This window comes from Canis lupus, chromosome 25, assembly GCF_011100685.1.
Source record: "Canis lupus familiaris isolate Mischka breed German Shepherd chromosome 25, alternate assembly UU_Cfam_GSD_1.0, whole genome shotgun sequence".
NCBI lineage: Eukaryota > Metazoa > Chordata > Mammalia > Carnivora > Canidae > Canis > Canis lupus.
Window position 1 is genome coordinate 40,927,230 of NC_049246.1, and position 21,360 is coordinate 40,948,589.

The 21,360-nt window shown below is 36.8% G+C and overlaps 1 protein-coding gene and 1 long non-coding RNA gene across 3 annotated transcripts in view; one reads left to right on the top strand and one right to left on the bottom strand.

Annotated features, from left to right (window-relative positions):
- Positions 1-21,360, bottom strand: part of SPHKAP (SPHK1 interactor, AKAP domain containing) — a 169,054-nt gene that overhangs the window by 96,441 nt on the left and 51,253 nt on the right. For both annotated transcript variants that reach the window (XM_038574058.1, XM_038574059.1), the window contains exon 4: positions 16,086-16,193. In XM_038574058.1, coding sequence (XP_038429986.1) covers positions 16,086-16,193 — 108 coding nt within the window. The remainder of the gene's footprint in view (positions 1-16,085; positions 16,194-21,360) is intronic.
- On the top strand, positions 1,765-20,590 carry LOC111092300. Its single transcript, XR_005378768.1, has 5 exons — positions 1,765-1,844; positions 6,812-6,913; positions 7,494-7,580; positions 19,740-19,837; positions 19,935-20,590. It is a non-coding gene; the product is annotated as an uncharacterized LOC111092300 (long non-coding RNA).

Consider the following 21,360-nt stretch of genomic DNA (forward strand, 5'->3'; position numbering starts at 1 on the left):
GCCTCGCCTGGAGAAAATAATACTCCCTATTCTGTAGAAATGTTATATGAATTAATGAATCCACCTAATGTTCTCAGCAGAGCTTCCTGGCAGACCAGAAGTATTCGATAAATATCAGATCTTTTTTATTGAAAAGTTTCACAAAGTCATATAACTCTGGGATGGAAGAGCATACAGGTCATTTACCAGATGCTTGAATCATCTTTATTGTGCGGTGGCTCTACGATCATCCCATTTTGGAATACTTTTATTAGAAAACTCATTACTTTGCACAGAACTCAGTATAGGTAACAGATTCAATATTTCTATCATTATTATAGGATATTTATCTCTCCAAAGGAAAAAATAATAATAATTGGGTTTATTGTCTTCTTTTTATTCTTCCTACACATGCCTAAGCCCTAAAACAATACATAGTGTCCTGTCACCTTAATACATGGTACCCACCAGATGTAGCCTATAGAATGCAACACCGGCTAGGAAACCTTCCTTCACCTGCCTCTCAGAGGATTGGCTGGTAAAACCCTGCCCATTTCATCTTGAAGGGCAGTGTGTGTTATTAACTAGTTAGTATTAATTTTTTAAGATTTTATTTATTTATTTGAGAGAGATGGGAGGGAGGGGCAGAGGGAAAGGGAAAAAAAAAAAAACCAGACTCCCCACAAGCAGAGAGCCTGAGGCAGGACTCAATCCCAGGACCTCAGGATCATGATTTGAGCCAAGGGCAAACGCTTTACTGACCGAGCTACCCAGGTGCCCTCAGTATTAAATTAAAAAAAAAAAAAAAAAGAAAGAAAGAAAAAGCTTAAACAAGACATAATATTCATGAACATTTGCAAATAATTTACAGTAAAAAAATATTTTGTTTCTTAAAAAAAAAAAAAAAAGACATAATATTCACAACAGAGTAGCCCTATAAATGGAAAAGTAAACAAATGACTACATAGATTTGAAAGTAGCTTAAAGGGACCCCTGAGTGGCTCAGCGGTTGAGCATCTGCCTTTGGCTCAGGTCATGATCCTGGAGTCCCAGGTTCAAGTCCCACATCGGGCTCCCTGCATGGAGCCTGCTTCTCCCTCTGCCTCTGACTCTGCCTCTCTCTCTGTGTCTCTCGTGAATAAATAAATAAAATCTTTTTTAAAAAAGAAAGTAACTTAAAGTTTGCATGAATTTTCCCTACAATTATCAACACACTAAGAAAACATTAGGGTCATTCATTTCACATTTTTATATATTCCTACATAAATACTGTCTATTATAAATTAGTCACGTTTTTGTATGGTTTTGTTTTCAAACAAGTGAGCTGACATAAACCTTCATGCACCACAAGAATCCATTATTTCTGCACCAACTTAAATGCCTTGTGAAGCTTTGTTTTAGGCAATCTCTAAAATGTTCACCCTTGATTAATTTCAAAAAGCGCTTTCAAAAACTGTAACTCTAGTGGACTTTGCTTAAGCAAATTAATTCCTCCTTCAGTTTCCAGGCACATGAACAGGGCATGAGTTCAGTTCTGTGCTTTTCTTCTCTCAAATCACTTCTCTTTAGATCAAAGGGCTTTCTGCCTAGATGATGACTAAGAAAGGGTTATGATGGACAGAGGAGAAAGGACATCTTCACAGACAGGCTTACTGAAGGAAGAAAAATAGTCAATAAAATTGAGTTGTCATAAGAATACCTTTATGCCTGTGGCATTGATTGATGAATTCCCTTTGCAGTTATTAAGGTAAACCAAAAATACACCCCTGTTTCTTTTGCCTCTTAGGTAATTCAAACAGAAGGTGTTTTCACAGATGAAGCATCAGAGCCACAGCAACCTGCTGAGTTAACAAAATATGCTGAAGGTCAGTGTAAAAAAATAAAATAAAGTAAAATAGGCAGAAACATTATGCTGCTCTCATTAATTAAGCAAAATGTCACTTTTTTCCAATACTTCCCGGTCAAGAACAATGAATAACATTTGAAAAGAATCTTAAAACTGTAGGAAACTTTTGAGCTCACATCGACCAGGTCACTTGGGAATTCGTGGTGATAAATGAAGTGCAACCCTTAATTTTCGTATCAGTTTGTTTTTTTTTTAAGCCTGCACCTACCTCATATTACTTATCAATGCTCTTAGACAAAAACTGCAGTGACCAGAGAATTCTCTTTGCTGCAGATAAATCTATCCATGAATTTCTGGTTAAAAATAAACAAAAATTTTAGTATGTTTCAAGAACACATGACTGAAGTCTCTTAGGTTGATAACACAATTTTATAGGAACAAATGGCATAAGTAGGCAATTGGGAAAAAAAAAAAAAAGTAGGCAATTGGGTCTTCTATGCAGTTAGTACCAAAAATAATGACTCAGTTTTAGCTATTTGACATTTATCACCATTTGCCAGATTTCCTTTAATATTTAAGTACCTTCCAGCCAACAACTAGATTGCAAATCAATTCATGTAATATCTAGGGGGACATTTTAGCAACATTTATTTTGTGGGTTCACTTTGAAATTATATTCCCTAAAATTAAAAACAAAACAAAAATCCAGTGCTGTTTAACAGGTTCTTAATGACTGCTCAAGTGACTTTTGTTAGGTATTTTCAGAATAAAATTAACAAAAACATCGTCTGAAGTTGGACTCCAGGTATTACAAGAAACTCCAACTTCTTTCTTCCCCTGAAGAAAATCTTGGCTCTCTTGACAAGAATTCACTTGTTCACTTTACACAAAAATGAGATGCTCTCAGGTGTCACTATACTTGTGAACACAGCATAAAGTTTATAGTTGTCAAATGACTAAGTTGTGCACCTGAAGCTAACGTAACATTGTGTGTCAACTCTACTTCAATAACAAAATAATAAAAATTTTAAAAAAATTAATGAGATGTTCTCCAGGGACAAACTAAAATGCCTTAGCTTTCATAAAGACAATATCAACTCTACCTTCAACAAGTCTGAATGCTGAAGGACATTAAGCTACCTTTAACTGGAGACACGAAGCCCCTGTCTCTAGAGCTATAGATCCTGCCTGGGTCACCAAATTCCATGTTACAAAGTAAGGGGCTGGAAAAAGAAGCCAAGGGCCTGCTGGAGGAGCAGAAGTTCCAAGTGGAGAAGGCAAACCAAGAGCTCTAAAGGCTACTGCCCCATCCAGTACTCAGAGAGTTTGCCCTGAAGGAGATGTCCTCTATAGAAAAAGAGAGCTCAGAAACTCTCCCTAAAGGAACTGAGATTATCTGAAATGGAATCTGTGGAAGTTCAAGATAAGGGCATTCTTGAAAACAGTAGCTCCTCTTAATTAAGAGCAACAAGTTAAACCATAGGCCAGCTAGTTTACTAGGGAGAACCAGAAAGAGAAATAGCTAGGAGGAGCCCTCATGGGGTCAAAATAAAACTCAAAACTGGTCTCAAAAATTGTGGCTGCTTAAATTTAATTGGATCAGACTGCTGAGCAACTTCTACTCTAAGGCATTGTTAAAAGCAGTAGAGCAGTCAGCTGGTAAAATAGTAAAGTCAAACAGGCAGGGGTATAATATCAAATGAACCAGGAAACTCAAAAGAAAGATCAGAGAAAGACAGCCAAAGAGAGACTTGCTAAAACCAATGTCATCCTAGGTGACTGTGCACAGGCCGACGTCTATGAATCTCTGAGGAGTGACACCAAAGGCTTCACACTATAATGGGGAAATAGATTTCACTAAAACGACTTAGCCTAATCAAAATCAAATTTTAAAAAATCAAATAGCAACCAAACAAGCCCAGGAGAGTAAAGGAGGGATCAGTATTCAGAGCTGCTCTACTGTTTAAAATGCCCATTTTTCTGAGCTTCTTAAGATGCAGAGATCCTTTGCTTGTATTTTTATACCCCTCAGAGGTTCTGATAGGTAGTTTGCACATAGTAAACCTAATAAATGCCAGCTGGATGGGTAAGTACAGGCATCGCCACTTGAGATGACCAAGGGCTATGTGTTTTGGCTTGATGGTACAGACATATCAGATCTTAATGTCATTTATAGCTATGGTTGATGTAACCAAATATAATCTGACAATAATTTATCCACGAACATGTGACATTCTTAAATTTACTAAAAACAGCCAAAAAGCTAAATATCTAAATTTACTAAAAACAACCAAAACTTCTTGGAACTTTTCAATAGTTCCAAGGGTCTTCAGCTTGGATCACTAATACAAAGCTCTTATGCCTCAAATAAACGTAATCCTATAATGAAGGAATTGTACTTTTTATGAAATTTTGATACAATTATCATAATATTTTACAGAGGTGGGGGGGCCTACCAGAATACTGAAAAAGTATGCTCTCTGCTTTAACAGCTGGTGGGTTTGAGCTTTAGACCTGGCCTTGCTACTAATCTACTCCTTAGCCCCGAGCAATCCCTTCCCTTTATTGCAATTTTTTCTTCTCACCTGAAAAGTGAGAGGGATGGGCAATATATCTTCTTAGTTTTATTTCAGCTTTTGGCTTCTTAGACATCACAAATGGAAGCTTAGCTACTTAGTTTGACAGAATAGAGAATCATTCTGTTTGCTTAGCATGTGGTGTAAACATGTTCTCCAGTTAATATTATATTTTGGTGCTACCAGGAGGCTCTGGCAAATAAATATTGTGAGTGTTTCCAATGTCAAAGTGCGCCAATGTCAAAGTGTTTCTTCACTGGCCTGTCATTTAGTGTAGCACTTTAAAAATTAGGATAGCCATGGTGAATCAGCTCCTTTGGAATTCATATTCAGTCCAATTGCAAACTAGAGCTAGGTCTTGAATTAGACACTGAACTGATTCAGCCCCTGGAGGAATTCTGTGATGCTGAGGGTGGTAGTGGGGACTGGGAATGTAATTATTCCTACCGTCAGAACCTTAAAATAAATCTAGGAATCTGTTGCTGCAAAAGATTTCTGGAGAAAAAGATAACAGGACCTTAGGGTCTTCTTGCTTTTTTCCCCCCTTCTCTATGTTTGCTTTTGATTTTTGTATATTAAATCTTTAGAAGAAATATATAGGGGCATGAGGCAATAAAATAGGGACAGTGAGACTGGAAATGCACAGCCAGAATTGACAAATCAAAAAAGCTTTTGGTAACCCATCAGAGATGAAAAGTAAAGGGAAAGATAAAATGAGTGTGATCCTAAGGAGCATAGCAAGGGGAAATATGTAGATTACAAACCATCAACAGAAATTGAAAATTTGGAAGTCAGACAAATTTTTGCATATTTACCCCCAGCTATATTAAATTTGGGTTATTTCTGAGATGTTCAGGTGGGTATATCCAGCAAGTACCTAGAAATAAGTCTACAGTACAGAGATGGCAGCCATTGGCAAGTAGATATGGCTAAAGCCATGAGGTATGAATGAATGTTCCTGTGAACACAATCAGCAAGACGGGACCAGGCTTTTACATGGACCTTTGGAAAATGCTACCACAAAATGCCAGGTCATGGAGAGCAAAAGTCCAGGAATAAGACAAAGAAATAATGATCCCAGAGGCAGGAAAACAATTAGAAGAATAATGTTTTGGAGCCATGGAGAAAAGAGCTAGTCTTCAGAAGCTGAGTGAGAGTATGGGCACAGTTAGTTCTACTAAGAATGACGCAATATAAACAGTGAAAACACATAGTGGATTTGGTGACACTAATAAGAACAATTTCAGCAAATGGTGAGACAGCCAGATAGTAGCCAGGTAGCATAGACAGCATACTTTTTATTAGTTTTTAAGTTTGGTGATCAAGAGAAGGAGGAACATATGATGAATGTTTTCACAGGGAGAGAGGGTCAAGGAAAAGTGTTTTTCACTTGTTTTGATATGTGCTTTTTAAAGAAGCTGTGGAGTAACATAAGACTATGTAACAATGGAAAAGCATATGTAAGTTAAGTATTTAAGGATACAGCTGTGAATAGAACTTTTATTAAGAATGATGGGGGATCCCTGGGTGGCGCAGCGGTTTGGCGCCTGCCTTTGGCCCAGGGCGCGATCCTGGAGACCCGGGATCGAATCCCACATCGGGCTCCCGGCACATGGAGCCTGCTTCTCCCTCTGCCTATGTCTCTGTCTCTCTCTCTCTCTGTAACTATCATAAATAAATAAAAATTAAAAAAAAAAAAAAGAATGATGACCACATGTTCTCTTTAAGACAAAGCAATTTTGAAGGAATGCAACATTGAAGTAATTGACAAATTAGCTATCAGTTCCAAATAAAGTAAGGAGTGCAGGAAATTTCAGTGAGTTTCTCAGGAATTAATTGGAAAAAAACGAATGTGATATTTTTTCCTGAATTGTCATGAATAAGCAATGCTTAAAAGTTGAAACAACTGTTTTGTATGAACATAGTTGGACCAAACAAGTATGTAAGAATTCTTGAGGCAGCCAGCTGGTTCCAGGGTAGCCTGGGACAAGGAAATAGTTGAGCAAAGGCACACTGATGTTTGAAGAACAACAAGTATTCCAATGGACTTGGGGAAAGAGTGGTAGCAAGGAGTAATGGCTGATTAATGGACAAATATGGACAGGACAGATGGTGGAAGGTCTTGAAGTGGATGCTTCAGCCCAAATACACCTATGGTGTTAGTTTTTTATCTTGTGGACAATACTTTTTGGTTGACTCATTGTGAAGTGAATTGTTTACTTACCAGAACAACACTTTCAACAGAAATATATCCATTATGATACTATTAAAAATATTATATAAAATATAAAATATGTATTATATATTATATGTATGCATGAATATATATGTACATACATGTATATATGCACCATATGAATAAAGGAAAAGAAGTTGGCATAATTTATATCCAATGTCCTTTATTTTCCAGGTTAGTTAAGATTCTATTTTCCAATTCATCTTCAGAGAGTAAAGCCACGGAAGATGATGTCTATTTGTGGAGAGTAGTAAAAATCTGGACAAGCTTATTCAGGTAATGAGAAAGGGGGCTCTAATAACATACTTGGCCCTACACTAACAGAATTTTTTAGCTGGAAAGCATTTGAGGGATTGTTTAGTGACAGAAGTCTTGAATTCAAAATGCAAATAGAAATTGGCAGATAACAAGAATGACACCAGGTGTGCACAAGATGAAGGGGCAGATGTCAGAAACTGGGAGTCCTACCAGCTAATTCCATCCCATAGATGTGCTCTGTTTTGTTTATACAATGTTGAAAGAAAATTTTATTACTGGCCAATTTTTAGAAATCACATTTCATGTAGAAAACAAAATTTCTGACTCTTCTTAAAAAACGAGGAGCCCTTCAGCCCAGGGCCCATATTCTCATTTGGAATTGAGATGAGTTCACATGTCTGTTCTTTCTGGTTTATGGGAGGAAGGGTGGAAGGAAATAACCTGAGTACAAAGAGTAGATCCATTAGGTACTAGAATTAGAGTGCTTTTCGTTCTTGTTGCTTTCCAATGATCTGTTATATAACTGCATCATATTTGATAAAAGAAATTTGATAAATAAATTTATTTATTTATATAAATGTAATATATCTCAATCTAGAAATTGGTTGCCTGGGATGTTCCAGAGGTACTGGATTCTATGTGTGGTAGAGGCAGTGGCCATAAATTAATTGACCTTGACCTACAGGTAGGTATTTTGAATGCTTTTGACTGTCTCATGAACTTTTATTTTCAGTCCTTCCTTCCAGTATGTATGGTCACTGATGGAGGTAGCAAGTGGGCTGGGATCACTTGGGAGAAGTGGAGGCTGTGCTTGCCTTCCATGTCTGTGCAGGCATGAGGGGTAGCTTGAGCTGAAGCATATGAATGGTAGATACTTCAGGAGAGATGAGGAGTTATAGTTTTAGAAACTCTTGAGCAGCAATTGCAACTGGGTATGGTTTTGCCCCTCACCCACCACCCCCGGCCAGGAGAGATTGGCAACATCTGGAAGCATTTTTGGTTGCTCTGGAGAGTAGATCCTACTGGCATCTACTGGGTGGAGGCCAGAGATGCTGCTAAATACCCTACAATGCACAGGAAAGCATCCCTATAATAAAGAATCATCCAGCCTAATTCAACAATAGAGTCAAAGGTTGATAGATCCTGCTTTAGAAGAATTCATCCTTGGGTGCCTAATAAAACCACTTGAGCCACTACTGACTTAGGCTGTCTGCTGAATGATCATATTAAACAAACCCAAGGCACAATTTAGCAGGGGCACACTTTCCTTCATGCCTTCTGGCTTCAGACTTTCCACTTCAGATGGTTCCAGCAAGTACACTGAATGCCTCCAGATAATCCATTTCAATCTTGACATTACAGACTTTATGGACCAACCAATGTGCTCAGTACTCTCTGAAATGTAAAGTAAGGGCTGCCTCTGGTCTTCATAAGAGTGAAATATGGAAGAGCAGAAATTCTTCATTTAGCATTTTCTCATTTCCTAATAAATCTCTAGGTTGAGCTTGTGGTCATTGTTACAAAAGAGAGAAATAGTATTCCAGAGGCTCTGAACTAAAAACCAGACATCCTATGGTGGTCATTAGCCAGGTCCACTTTTAAAACTTCTTCTTTTTCTTTCTTTATTTTTTTAAAAACCTGAGATGCTAAACTGTAAGACACACACACACACACACACACACACACACACACACTATTACTTCTAACTAGTTTTCTTGGGATTTTGGAAGAAATGATTAAGAAAGACATGTTGGTCCAAACAAACAATTCTACTAAAAGGAAGTAGAAATTATGTAGTCAATATCCCTGAAGCTGAAAGGTATTTAACGAGGAACATTGTTTATTGTTTTCAGTTTTTCCCGATTGACAGACTTTCCACTCAGAGGAAAATTGCTATAATAGCAGGAATTGTATGAAATTCGAAACTAAAAGCTATTCTGAGCTATTTTAATAATGCATTCTTCTGTCAAAATGAATTTTTAAAAAACAGTTGAAAAATGGTATGAACACCCCAGGTTTAAAAGTACACTCAGGTCTATTCCTCTGATTGTACTTTAAGTGCAAAGATATCAGGACACATAAGATGCTCCATTATGTATTTGAAACTCAGGTTTACATGCTTAAATAATAAACTTTTGCTTTTGGGGCAAGCCTGAGACACGAGGATCAACAGATGAGCACTTATCAGAATACCCCATGCCCAGTTACAAACGCTCTTGGGGAAAGCCTGAGACATGAAGATCAACGGATGAGCACTTATCAGAATACCCCATGCCCAGTAACAAACGCTCTTTTCTACCTACACACCCTCCCTGGTTTGGCTGGTCTTCTCTAACTCTGACGGTCACCGTGAAGGCCCTTAAATCTCTCCTCTCTCAACTTGATCTTGCCAACAACTCCGATTTGTACATCCATCTGCCAACTTGACATTGCCACTTGGATGACTAAGACATTCAACACCATCCTCCTCCTCCCACCTCCAACTTGCTTCCCTCTCCTTTAGTCCTCACCATCACAGTAAATGAAACTTCCATCCATCTAGGAGCTTAAGCCCAAACCACAGGACTTATTCTTGATTTCTCTCTTTCCTTCATCCAACTGATTAACCTGTCCTATTTAAAATAAATTATGTACAATTTTGGACTCTATTTTTATGCATAATTATATTGTGAGCCTTTATTTCCTTGTGCCAAAATATTTTTATTTTCCAAACCTGGTTTGTAAAGAATGCATTAATCTTCATGGCATAAATGTCCAACATGTATTTAACCATGCCTGTATTATATTGTGAGCCATGCAAGGTCTTTCTTTTTTGCCATCACATGCAGTTAAGTTCATAGAATACTTAATAATGTTTACTTAATAACGTTACTTAATAATGTTTAATAATGTTTACTATGTGCAGGCATTGTTCTAAAACCTTAGACATAAAAAAAAAACTTAGACATGTTAATGCATCTAATCTTTACAACCCATGAGATAAATACTGTAACAATTGACAAATTGACAAATGAGAAATTTGAGACATAGAGACTAAACAGCTTCTCAAGACTATGTAGTTAGAAAGGAGATATGGGATTCAAATTGAAGCAGCCTGACTCCAGAGTTCATGTTCTAAATCAATCTCATGTGTTGCCTTGTGTACATTATTTTGTGCATTCTCTATATTTTATATTAGTCTGCTCGTAACTCTGGCCATTTCTTTAGAATATACTTCCAGAAGTGGATCAACAGTCATGAATATTTAAAATGTTTTGGACAATGCACATTACAAAGCTTTTCTCCAGAAAGATTATACTAACTTGTCAATTCCTACTCCTTAATGTCAGCTGTTTGAGAGTGTCTTCTTACTTACACCAACACTGGGTATCATAATTTTTACAATCTTAACCACTTTACTGGAAATATTCTGTAATAGTTGGAATTTATTTTCCTCGATTATCAGAGCAGTTAATTATTTTTTCAAGTCTAAATTAAAAATTGTATTATTCAGTGAATTTCTTTAAGATTTTATTTATTTATTAGAGAGAGAGAGAGAAAGAGAACAAGTAGGAGAGAGGTGCAGAAGGAGGAGGAGGAGCCTGACTCAGGGCTCCATCCCATAGTCCTGGGATTATGACCTGAACCAAAGGAAGAGGCTTAACTGAACCACCCATTTACCCCTTCAATGAATTTCTTATGTTTGGCCTTTTGCCAACTTTGCTATTGGAAATTTCACTTTTTCATAATGAATTGTGGCCACTCTTTATGCATTGCAATTAATACTGTGAGGCTATTATATACATATATACAGTTACACAGTCGTTATTTGGCTTTTCATTTTGTTTCAATGTTCACTGAAGCAAAAGCATTTAAAAATTGGTTTCTGCAGTTGCATCAAGCTTAAATAGTCATACAAATAACCACCTGGATTTCCCTCTTAATTCCTTTTCATATAATGAATTATTGGAAGTTTCATTCCACTTATTAGAGTGATATTTAGACGTACACTGTAATTCCTTGAGCCAATAAAAAAAGTCAAGGATCTTAATTTTTATTATGCAGCAGTTTACCTACAACATAAGTGATAGAATATGAATTCTATTTTCAATTAAAATAAACTTTAAAAATTCCCTCTTCAAAAAAATAAAAAATAAAAATAAATAAAAATAAAAATAAAAATTCCCTCTTCGTTTCAGCTCTGGATTCAATTCTGGTTTTATTTTATTTTATTTTTTTAATTTTTATTTATTTGTGATAGTCACAGAGAGAGAGAGAAAAAGAGAGGCAGAGACACAGGCAGAGGGAGAAGCAGGCTCCATGCACCAGGAGTCCGACGTGGGATTCGATCCCGGGTCTCCAGGATCGCGCCCTGGGCCAAAGGCAGGCGCCAAACCGCTGCGCCACCCAGGGATCCCTCAATTCTGGTTTTAAATATTTGTTTCCCACACTGAAGTATACAGAGATAAAGGGGCATCATGTCTGCTGCTCATTCTCAAAACTTTTAGAAAAAAAATCCTATATGTACACTTACACACAGTTGCACACACACACTCACAGGGAAGGATAAGCAAATGCAATAAAAAGTTAGTATATGGGGAATCTAGGAATTTTAGGAATTCAGGCAATTTTGCTGTAAGTCCAAAATTAAAGAATTTAAAAAATAAGTTCCAAACTTGATTTTTAAAGGAAAAAAATATTAAAAGTTGCTTGAAGTTTGGTCAATATCCGGACTAGATCATTGTTCATTGTTCTATAATTGTATTTTTCCTTGATCATGTAAGTCTAGATTTTTCCATAGATCAATATATCAAGTGGAGAGTTCTCTAATTTATATTTTTAAATTTCATAATAGACTAGGTATATAAATATTTGGAGAAAGAATATAAAATAAAGAGCCGTCATACAAAAAATCATGTCATTGTTGCCACCAAATTGCATTGACGTCAGAGACTCACTGAACGGCTGTCAGATCTCTTCTTAGTTTTGCAGTGTCATGTGTGGGATGTTGAAGCCTGAGAATTTAATTTGTTTATTTAAAAATTTAAGGCAAATGTAACACATTTTCAAATACCATGATTTGTCAATTAAGATGCATACTAGAGGATGTAATTTATTTGCAGGGTGATAGCCAAGTCTTAAAATGATTAGTAAGAAAAAAGTCTGACAGTAGCTGTAAATAGAAGTAATGTGAATTGTCAAGGTAATTTTAATGAAGCATTAAAACAAAAGTGGATTTTTGAAAAACAAATTTTTTTGAGTAAATAGCAAAGAGTAATAGCAGATTAAAAAGTAACTAAATTAATTTTTAATTTTAAAAAAAGTCAAGGGTCAGGATGCCTGGGTGGCTCAGTGGTTGAGCATCTGCCTTCAGCTAAGGGCCTGATGCCAGGGTCGTGGGCCACATCAGGCTCCCAGCAGGAAGGCTGCTTCTCCCTCTGCCTTTGTCTCTGCCTCTCTCTCTGTGTTTCTCATGGATAAATAAATAAAAAATCTTAAAAAAAAAAGTCAAGAGTCTTGAAAATCCAATTTCTATTCCTTGTGTTAAGGACCTCTATTAAGATAATGCCTCAGCTGTTGGGTTTGAAAATTGGCTTCCAATTCCATTATCCCTTTCCACATTTCTTTCTTTTAAATAATCAGGTCAGGGGCACCTGGGTGGCTCAGTTGGTTTAGCTTCCAGCTCTTGATTTTGGTTCAGGTCATGATTTCCAGGTCATGAGATCAAGGTTGAGCTCTGCAAGCAGCTCAGGGTCTGCTTGTCCCACTCTCTCCTCTTGCTCTCTCTCTCTCTCAAATAAATAAATAAATCTTAAAAAAATAATTAAGTTTTAAAAAAAAACACCCTGAAAGCCAAGGTTAGTGATTTTTTTTTTTTTTTTTGGAATCACAAATCAGAAAGAAAATGAAACTATGTAGGAGAACTCTAAGAAAACATAAACACATTGCTTATAATTGATACCTGGTGGAAAACTTTTAAGGATGACTTTTAGGGGGCTCCTTGAGCCAGGCTTCCTGGCAAGATGTTCCCCTTTGGTGTGCCCCATATTATCTGACTGCTTCAAGCTACTCTTCATGAAGGCTCTTCATATTAGCTATGAGATGAGTGCAATTCTCTATTAAGATAATAACTAGAAAAACTCATCTCTTGATGCTTGACAACAGTCATACTGACCCATGTGCACAATACCCTGAATGTTTTCCAAATCTGAGTTTGTTTCTCAATAAAAATTTTAAGTGGACCTCTTGAATTCAGAAAATGTTGGTACTCTAAGGGTCTTAGTTCTAAGAAACTGCAAGTCTCGACGTTTGGAGTCAGTATATTGGCTACTAAGCCAATCAAAATTGGATCTGTAAAAGTTGGCTGCTAATTTTGACTGGGAAGAAATACGTTAAAGAACCAATGATTAACACAGACCTATGAACAGAGTACAAAAAGTACAAAGCAATAAAATATAAGCCAACATTGCTACAGGTTCCTCGGATTCTGTTGTGATTATGTGAAAAGAGATTTTAATTTGGTATGATTTTACTCCACTGAATTTTTAAATGAAACTTGCATGAAGATACTATTTTAAAATGCAGTAAGTTTTCCTTTAAATTACAGCTTTCATGTTCATCCTGCTATGGAGAATTTGTTTTTATTTTTATTTTTTAAAGATTTTATTTATTTATTCATGAGACACACACAGAGAGAGAGAGAGAGAGAGAGAGAGAGAGAGGCAGAGACACAGGCAGAGGGAGAAGCAAGCTCCATGCAGGGAGCCCGATGTGGGACTGGATTCTGGGACTCCAGGATCACACCCTAGGCCAAAGGCAGGTGCTAAACTACTGAGCCACCCAGGGATCCCCGAGAATTTGTTTTTAAGAAGCAATTAAGTACATGAATTAATAAAACCCTAAAAAACAAACAACAATAGGTATTATCCTGACCATTTTGGCCACTCCTTATGTATGGTTGACGTGATCAAAAGGTCCTGGTCCTGGTCAGATATCTCCATGGCTCACCTTTATTTACTCTCTAAATAATTGCTTCCCTTCAGCAATGCCTAACACTGGACTCTGTTTCTTCTTCTCGCCCTAGAAATCCGTGCCAAGTCAGAAAGAGAGAAAGGACTCGTACATGAAGAAAAGGGGATTAGAGGTTATATTTTTGAGAGATTAAGGATACTTTGCCATAAGGATTTTGAAATTTCTTTAGCTTTAGAATCATGGACAATTTTTATAAACAGTGTGGGAAAACAAATCTTCCAGTATGCCTTTTATTTGTGTTTAGGCTTTTCCCCTTTTGGAAAGAATAGAAAGAACTGTAAAGGCAGGATGAATCAACCTGAATGATGTCATCTGACACTATAAAGGGACAAAGAATTAAGGAAAGAAGTCATATGGTTTTAAGTCCAAATTTGAGTCTATTGGGATTGGTGGGGAGTAGGAGGAGAGTTCTCTTTACTTAGGGAGATCCAATGGTAATCTTAAATCTGGTTATAAATTTAGCATTTCTAATTGCAGATCTGCAATCCAGATTCCAAAAATATAAAGGTTAGAGAAGACCTCTTTGCCCTCCACCACACAATTTTTAGGGCCCCAACATTCATGCCTTCTCCAAGTGTAAGACTTTTTTTTAAGGTTTTATTTATTTATTTGAGAGAGAGAGAGAGAGAGACAGAGACAGAGCATAGGTGAGGAGGGGCAGAGGGAGAGGATCTCAAGCAGACGCCCTGCTGACTGTAGAGCCCAATGTGGGGCTCAATCCCAGAAACCCTGAGATCATAACCAGAGCTGAAATTATTTTTTTTATTTTTTTTATTTATTTTTTTATTTTTTCCAGAGCTGAAATTAAAAGTCACTTAACCAACTGAGACACCCAGGTGCCCCTCCAAGTGGGAGACTTCTTAATACAGGAGATGCTTGGATGACTTTTCCAGAATGTAGCTAGAGAGCTTTTATGCTGCATTTCTCTCCCTTTCACAGTGGATAGCTATGTGATTAGAAATATCTATCCACAAATGCTTGCATTTTCTAACTCACCTCAGAAATGAATTTGGAAAAAAGGTATCACTATTAAATCACTTGCCACCTAATCCTTTTTGTTTTTCCCAAAGATTTTTAGACATCAATCAGTTATCTGGATAAAGGATTAAAAGTCCTAAAAGTAGCAGGATTAAAATCATTTGCCTAAACAAGGAAATTGAAATAAGTCTGTTGAATGGACTCTGCTTTCCTTGTGCGATGGGACTCTGCAGTGTGAAATGTTTTATATCCTCTGTCTGCCAGTTCTGGTTCTGCCCATTATATATATAAAAAGCTTCTTCATCCCATTTTCAGCTTCCTTCTTTTTTTGTTTTATTTTTTTCTTTTAACAGAAACGCTGGCATTCACCTTACTGCCAAGAATAGCTCAGAGCTGAAGTTCTCAGTTTAGTCATGAGAATTACATTTCTCTCCGCTTTGGAAATACTCTTCCCCAATCTCTGTAATTATGACCCCCAAAGGGCTAGGTGATTTCAATTAAAATGAAACATATCGCTTTGTAGAACATACAGGATGGAGCATATGTCAACAGGAAGAAAAATCATATTGTTGATTTTCTCATATCAGTAATACATATCCACATATTAAGATAAGAATTTTGTTTATAAGAATATCTCTTCCTTAAAAAAGGTTTTGTACGTGAAGCTCAGCTCCAGTATATTAAAATGTATGCCTGTGGATTTCTTAGGTTGAAAGGTTTTCAGATGATGACCATAACTTATAAGAATGGTAGAAAATTTGTACACAATTTTCCTGTTGGAAAATACCTACTAGCAGCAGTTATAAAATATATTGAAAAGAATACAAGAGAGCTCTTGAATGGTCTCTTATTTCTCATCATATGATTCTTTTTTTTTTTCATCATACGGTTCTATTTCTGAATCTTTTTCTCAGTCTTGAAAATACAAACATCATTTTTCCTTTAAAGGGAATTGATCAGGTTAATTTACCCACTGAAATGAGCAAAGGGAGAGTAGAAACATGAGCTCGGCATGCTATTTTGTTAATGGTCCATATAAACCAGTTATGCATGTTCAAAATGATACTTTCCAAAAAAAAAAAAAAAAGATACTTTCCTAACCTTGTATTTAAAGAATTACGAAACCTCCATCTTTAGCATGAGCACACATGCCGGAGTCTCTGCTTTGTCAGATTATATCCTGAGAGTTATGTTTACTTACAGAAGCGCAGTTTTCAGACTTGTCTTCCACAAAACCAATCTGGCAAGGTGTCCTTTGATTCTGCAACCAGTAGTCTGTAGACTCAAGCAGGCTGTTGCTGCAAAGAACCTGAAGGGAATCAAGAAAACCTTCTCAGTGTTACACGGCCAGGCTTTCTATTTCAACAAGCAGCTCTTTTCTGAAGAATCTGTAGGTGTTTTCTTTACCTCAGAGCATCTGAATACTGGAAAAAAAAAAAAAAACTGAAATGATAATAACACCTCTTGAATGTGTAAAATACTCAACCAGGAGTTGGTTTTAGAGGAGTACACTAATATTAATCCTGATGTTTCTTCTGTTATCAAATCTAACATCTGGAAACTTCCATGATGTCTGTGTGGAAACCTCAAATGATGATTCTGGGGTGTGGTTCAATTGGCAATGGGGATCAAAGTGCATTTTAGTGCTAGGGCTCTTGCTCACTCTATGAATATTTTCAATCTTAAAAAATGTGATGTTTTTCTCTGGTGCAATGTTGCTACTGAAATGACGATCCTTCAGCTTCAGTTTTGCTAACATGTCTGTGAAATGGGGTTCAATTCTTGTTAAATATCTAAAGTACTATACCAAGTTATTAGGAATAAGTAAAGCTCATCATGATAAACATTTTCCATGTTGAAACAGTAAAGCAGAACAAATCTGAATATGTGAATCAACAAAACCAAGATTTATAAATGACATGCTTCTGGGCTTGGTTTTTAAACCAAGGAAGAAAATTTGTTTACTTTTAAATTTCTTTACTTTTAAAAAATTTATTTATTTATTTATTTGAGAGAGAAAGGGTGTGAGAGTGAATGCGCACCTGTAGGAGTGGGGGTGGAAGGCAAGAGGGAGAAGTAGGCTCCTCACTGAGCTGGGAGCCCGAGGCAGGGGCTCAATCCCAGGACCCTGAGATCATGACCTGAGCCAAAGTCAGATGCTTAACCCACTGAGTCCCCCAGAGCCCCCCAAAATTATATTTCTGAGACAAGACATTTTGAAGATGCAATCTCATGAATAACCAAACAATTCAAATTCTAATGTGTCTTAACTCTACCCAAACAGTGTGTAAGATTTTCCCCATCTTACAGTTGATGCCCAATGTTGAACTATTCATCTAGACTCACTTTATTTAAAGTAGAAAAAGGCTCTTGGCCCACTCTACTCCTTACTGCTAATCACTTCCACTGCCAGCATGGAATAGAGTTCAAGAGCATGGACATCAGTGGTCTGAGTTGAAATCCTAGCTTAGTCATCAGAGGCAGAATAACCTTGGGCAGCTGACTTCAATTCCGAGTTTCAGTTTCCACACTTGTGGATGGAGAAAATAAAGCTCACTGGTGGGATCACTGAGTACTCAGGGAGATGACACGTGTCATACACTGTGGCATGCAGATGGCAGGTTATCCTCCTAATACATGCTTTTCACTGTTACTATTTGAAATGAACTACAAAGGGAAATGGAAAATTGGATGCCTTCACTTGAAATTAGTGAATTGAAAGCATTTCAGATCTGTGAAGACAAATTGTCTTTAGCAAATATTCTAATCTGAGGTGTGATTTTAGTTCTGCATTTTGTAGTATTAATAGTTGCAGTTACTATTTTTTGTGTGCTTAGAATGTGCTGGAAAATGTGCTAAATTTTTCTTTTCTTTTTTTACCTTTTAATTTCATCTTTATTGCAACACTCTAAGGTAGAAGTTATTTTAAAGATAAGGATCTTCACAGAAATTGTTATTTTGAAGGTGAAGATCTTGAGGCTCAGAAAAATTTGAGTTTCTTCCCCAAACTGCTCAGAAACTGACTTAGGATTTGGTTTTGGAGTTACCAAGGCCTTTAAGTGAAATAATTTAATTATGCTGTCTTCCATAACCCATACAAAATGACTCTAATTTGGGGCATGTTTCTCAAAAATTATGTGCATCTCATTTTTGTTAATGTAACTATACCTTCTTACAGACTTTCATTTTTATTTTTATTATTTTTTTTAAGACAGAGAGAGAGAGAGCATAAGCAGAAGGGGCAGAGGTAGAGGAACAGAGAAAATCTTAAGCAGGCTCTATGGCCAGCACGGAGCAATATGGAGCTCCAATTCATGACCCTGAGATCATGACCTGAGCTGAAATCAAGTCACACACTCAGCCAACTAAGCCACCCACACACCCTAAGGACCTCCATTTTAAAGCTATTTTCCATGAATGAAATTATGAGGTGACATTTTTCTTTAAGGAGAAGAAACATTTTGTGATGTAAATTATAATCATGAAATTAATCCATTTGGCATGTATGGCAGCATTTTAATTTCTCAAAGGAAAGCATGATTTTATATCTATTTGTATTAACACTGAAACTCATATTGTCATGCTTCTGCTTCTCGCCTGTGTGATTTTTAAAATTTAGAACACCCATCAGTAAAGCTTTCATTCACTTTGAACCATAAGAACATTAGAGATTTAAAATGGAGGCATCAAATGAATTTAACGATTAATAATACTTTGCAGTGTGTGTAATAAACACTGACTACAATCACTTCTTAGTCATTGCAAAACTCACTCCTCAAAAAGTAGCCAATAGATGTCTTCTATTTTCTAATATATTCAAAGCACATAGCATTTATGGTTGCAACAAATATGTCAATTAAAGAAAGCAACTGTCACTTATCAGAGCATATGGACTATTCTTGTCCAAGGTCAGCCTTAGGAAGAGGACAGAGTTCAGACACAAGTCACTTGGGTGTTTCCGAAAAATGGTGGCTGGGTTGGCATGTTTTCCTGGTGAAATAATGAGAGGCAGAGACAGAGGCATCCAAAGCCTCAGCCTGACACTTCCCACCATCAGATGCCCACATCTGTGAAAAACATGACCATGATGAGGCCGATGGAGATAAGAGCTGGCTAACTTGCTGGAATTCTCCTACATTTAACTTCTCCAACAGAGAAATGAGGGCAGAATGATGAATCTGTCAAGTCTTCTACTTTAGAGGTATTTTTTGCACCTATTTTTAAAGTAAATAATAACTGAAAATATACAAAGACCTTGTTTTGTCCTATCCTAGCAGTGAGAAAAGTCAACAGCTTTTTGGTGGAAAATGCTTGCTCAGTGGAAAATGCTAGAAAGACTTCCTGTTTGGCTATTCCATATCCCTGGGATACTGAGTGTCTTCTCTATGATACATCTTTGTTTCAGAGGAAATAGAAATGACAGATAAAAGAAGTGGAATTTAAAATTAAACCTAAATCTTTCAATGTCTTAGGAGAAATGTTTTGAAGAGAATTTTGATGAGAGTATTCACTCACTATGTAACCTTAAAATTTGTATTTTATTCATTATAATGAAAAAAATAGTTCACCTGGTTATGTTAGTAATTAAAAGAAAGTTGCCCCTTACATTTCATTAATATTTAGAGATTATTAATACCTATATTCTTTAACTATTGACCAAAAAATACTATAGGTACTCTGAATGCTCTGGGCTAAGGCTCTAATATATATTATCTGAATTAAACCTCTAGACATACAAGGTAGAATTTAAGGCCCATATATGTAATGTGCTTAAAACAAGAGAACTCATAGCAAGTTCTCACAGTTATCACAGTTATGTTAAGTTATCACAGCAATGATTATTCTCTTTTCCTAGGCTTAGGGGCATACATAATTTGCCTAGTTGGTGGAGAACTAGGATTTGAGCTGGGCTCTCTGACCCCAAAGCCCCCATTATCCAGTACTCCGTTGCAGGTTGGTAAAATTACATAATTTCTTGTCTTTGGGTTCTAAGGAACCCCAATCCATGCATTGATTCATCTCTCTCTCTCTCTCTCTCTCTCTCTCTCAGGGCCCTGGTCTGAGTGATACAGAGGTTTGGGTCCCAGTCCTGAGTCTACTGTCTATGTGGTCAAGTCACCCATTAGCTTCCAGCCTCAGTTTCTGTAAACAATTCACTCATGTGATCTGAAGGCCCCTTTTACACTGAGAAGCATGTAACTCTCCCCCCTCCTCCTCCTGCTTGCCCTCCCTCTGCTTTCTTCTCTCCCAAATACATGAAAAGCCAAATAAGCAAACAGAATAAAAGTTCAGCCTCCAATAAACCACTTAGCATCATGTTAGGCAATTTTAACTTGTGAAGAGCTTTTGGTTTAATGGTTTAGACGAACCATTAGAGACACAGGCATACTAGAAGGAAGAATATGTACTTGAAAATTTAATGATTTTGAATCCTTATGAATATAATCACCCTGCTGAGAGAGTCACTTGTCTGAGGGGGGAAAGAGAAAAACTCACCAGGTTCTCAATGGCTCATTTATTTATCTGCTATTTTTAGTTGCAGGTTTACTTATTTCAGATGAAGAGCTAATAATGAATGTGCTGTGTGTTCACAAACTCGAAATAATAATGACACAGTTTCTCTTAAAAAAAAATGCATGTCCTAAACAATGAAGAAAGATCTGTGTGTTCTATTTTACAGTGATTTCTCTTTTTCATAGAGAGATCCAAGTTACAGAAATATACTTTCAACATGGAATGGGGAGGGAGAAATAAACTCTCAGTTACCTGGACACATCTAAGCAATGCCTTAAATCTTTTTTTTTTTTTTTTCCAAAAAGTAACCTAGGTTGAAGAAGACAGTACCTTACAGTTGGTTAGTCACAGAGGTTTAGAGGCAGAACTGAAATTCTATGTCACCTCATCACTTACTGAGTAAACTTGGGCAAGTCCTCTAACTGCTTTGGGACTTAGTTTCTGCACCTATTACATGGGAACAATTGCAGCCCCTTCAGAAAGTCATTCTAAGGTTCAAATAAGAACCATGAGAGACTCTTAACTATGGGGAAGAAACTGAGGGTGGCTGGAAGGGAGGTGGGTGGGGTGATGAAGTAACTGGGTAACGGGCATTAAGGAGGGCACGTGATGTGATGAGCACTGGGTGTTGTATGCAACTGAGGAATTACTGAACCCTACATCTGAAACTAATGATGTACGATAGGTTGGCTCACTGATTTTAAATAAAAATAAATAAATCAGTGAACTCTGAAAAGAAAATGTTTGTAAAGGGCTAATCTCTTCAGAGTAGGCAAGTGGTACAGGATAGCTGTTGTCAAGAGAATGCAGTGCAATTTAGACAAGATTTTCCATCGAGCATTCTCTTGATCTTTGCACAACAGTTGACAATTTTTATTATTCATTATTTATGATGTACCACTCTCGTTTTCCTCCTCCTTCTCTAATCTCTTTTAGTCAATTTTTGGTCAATGAATGTTCAT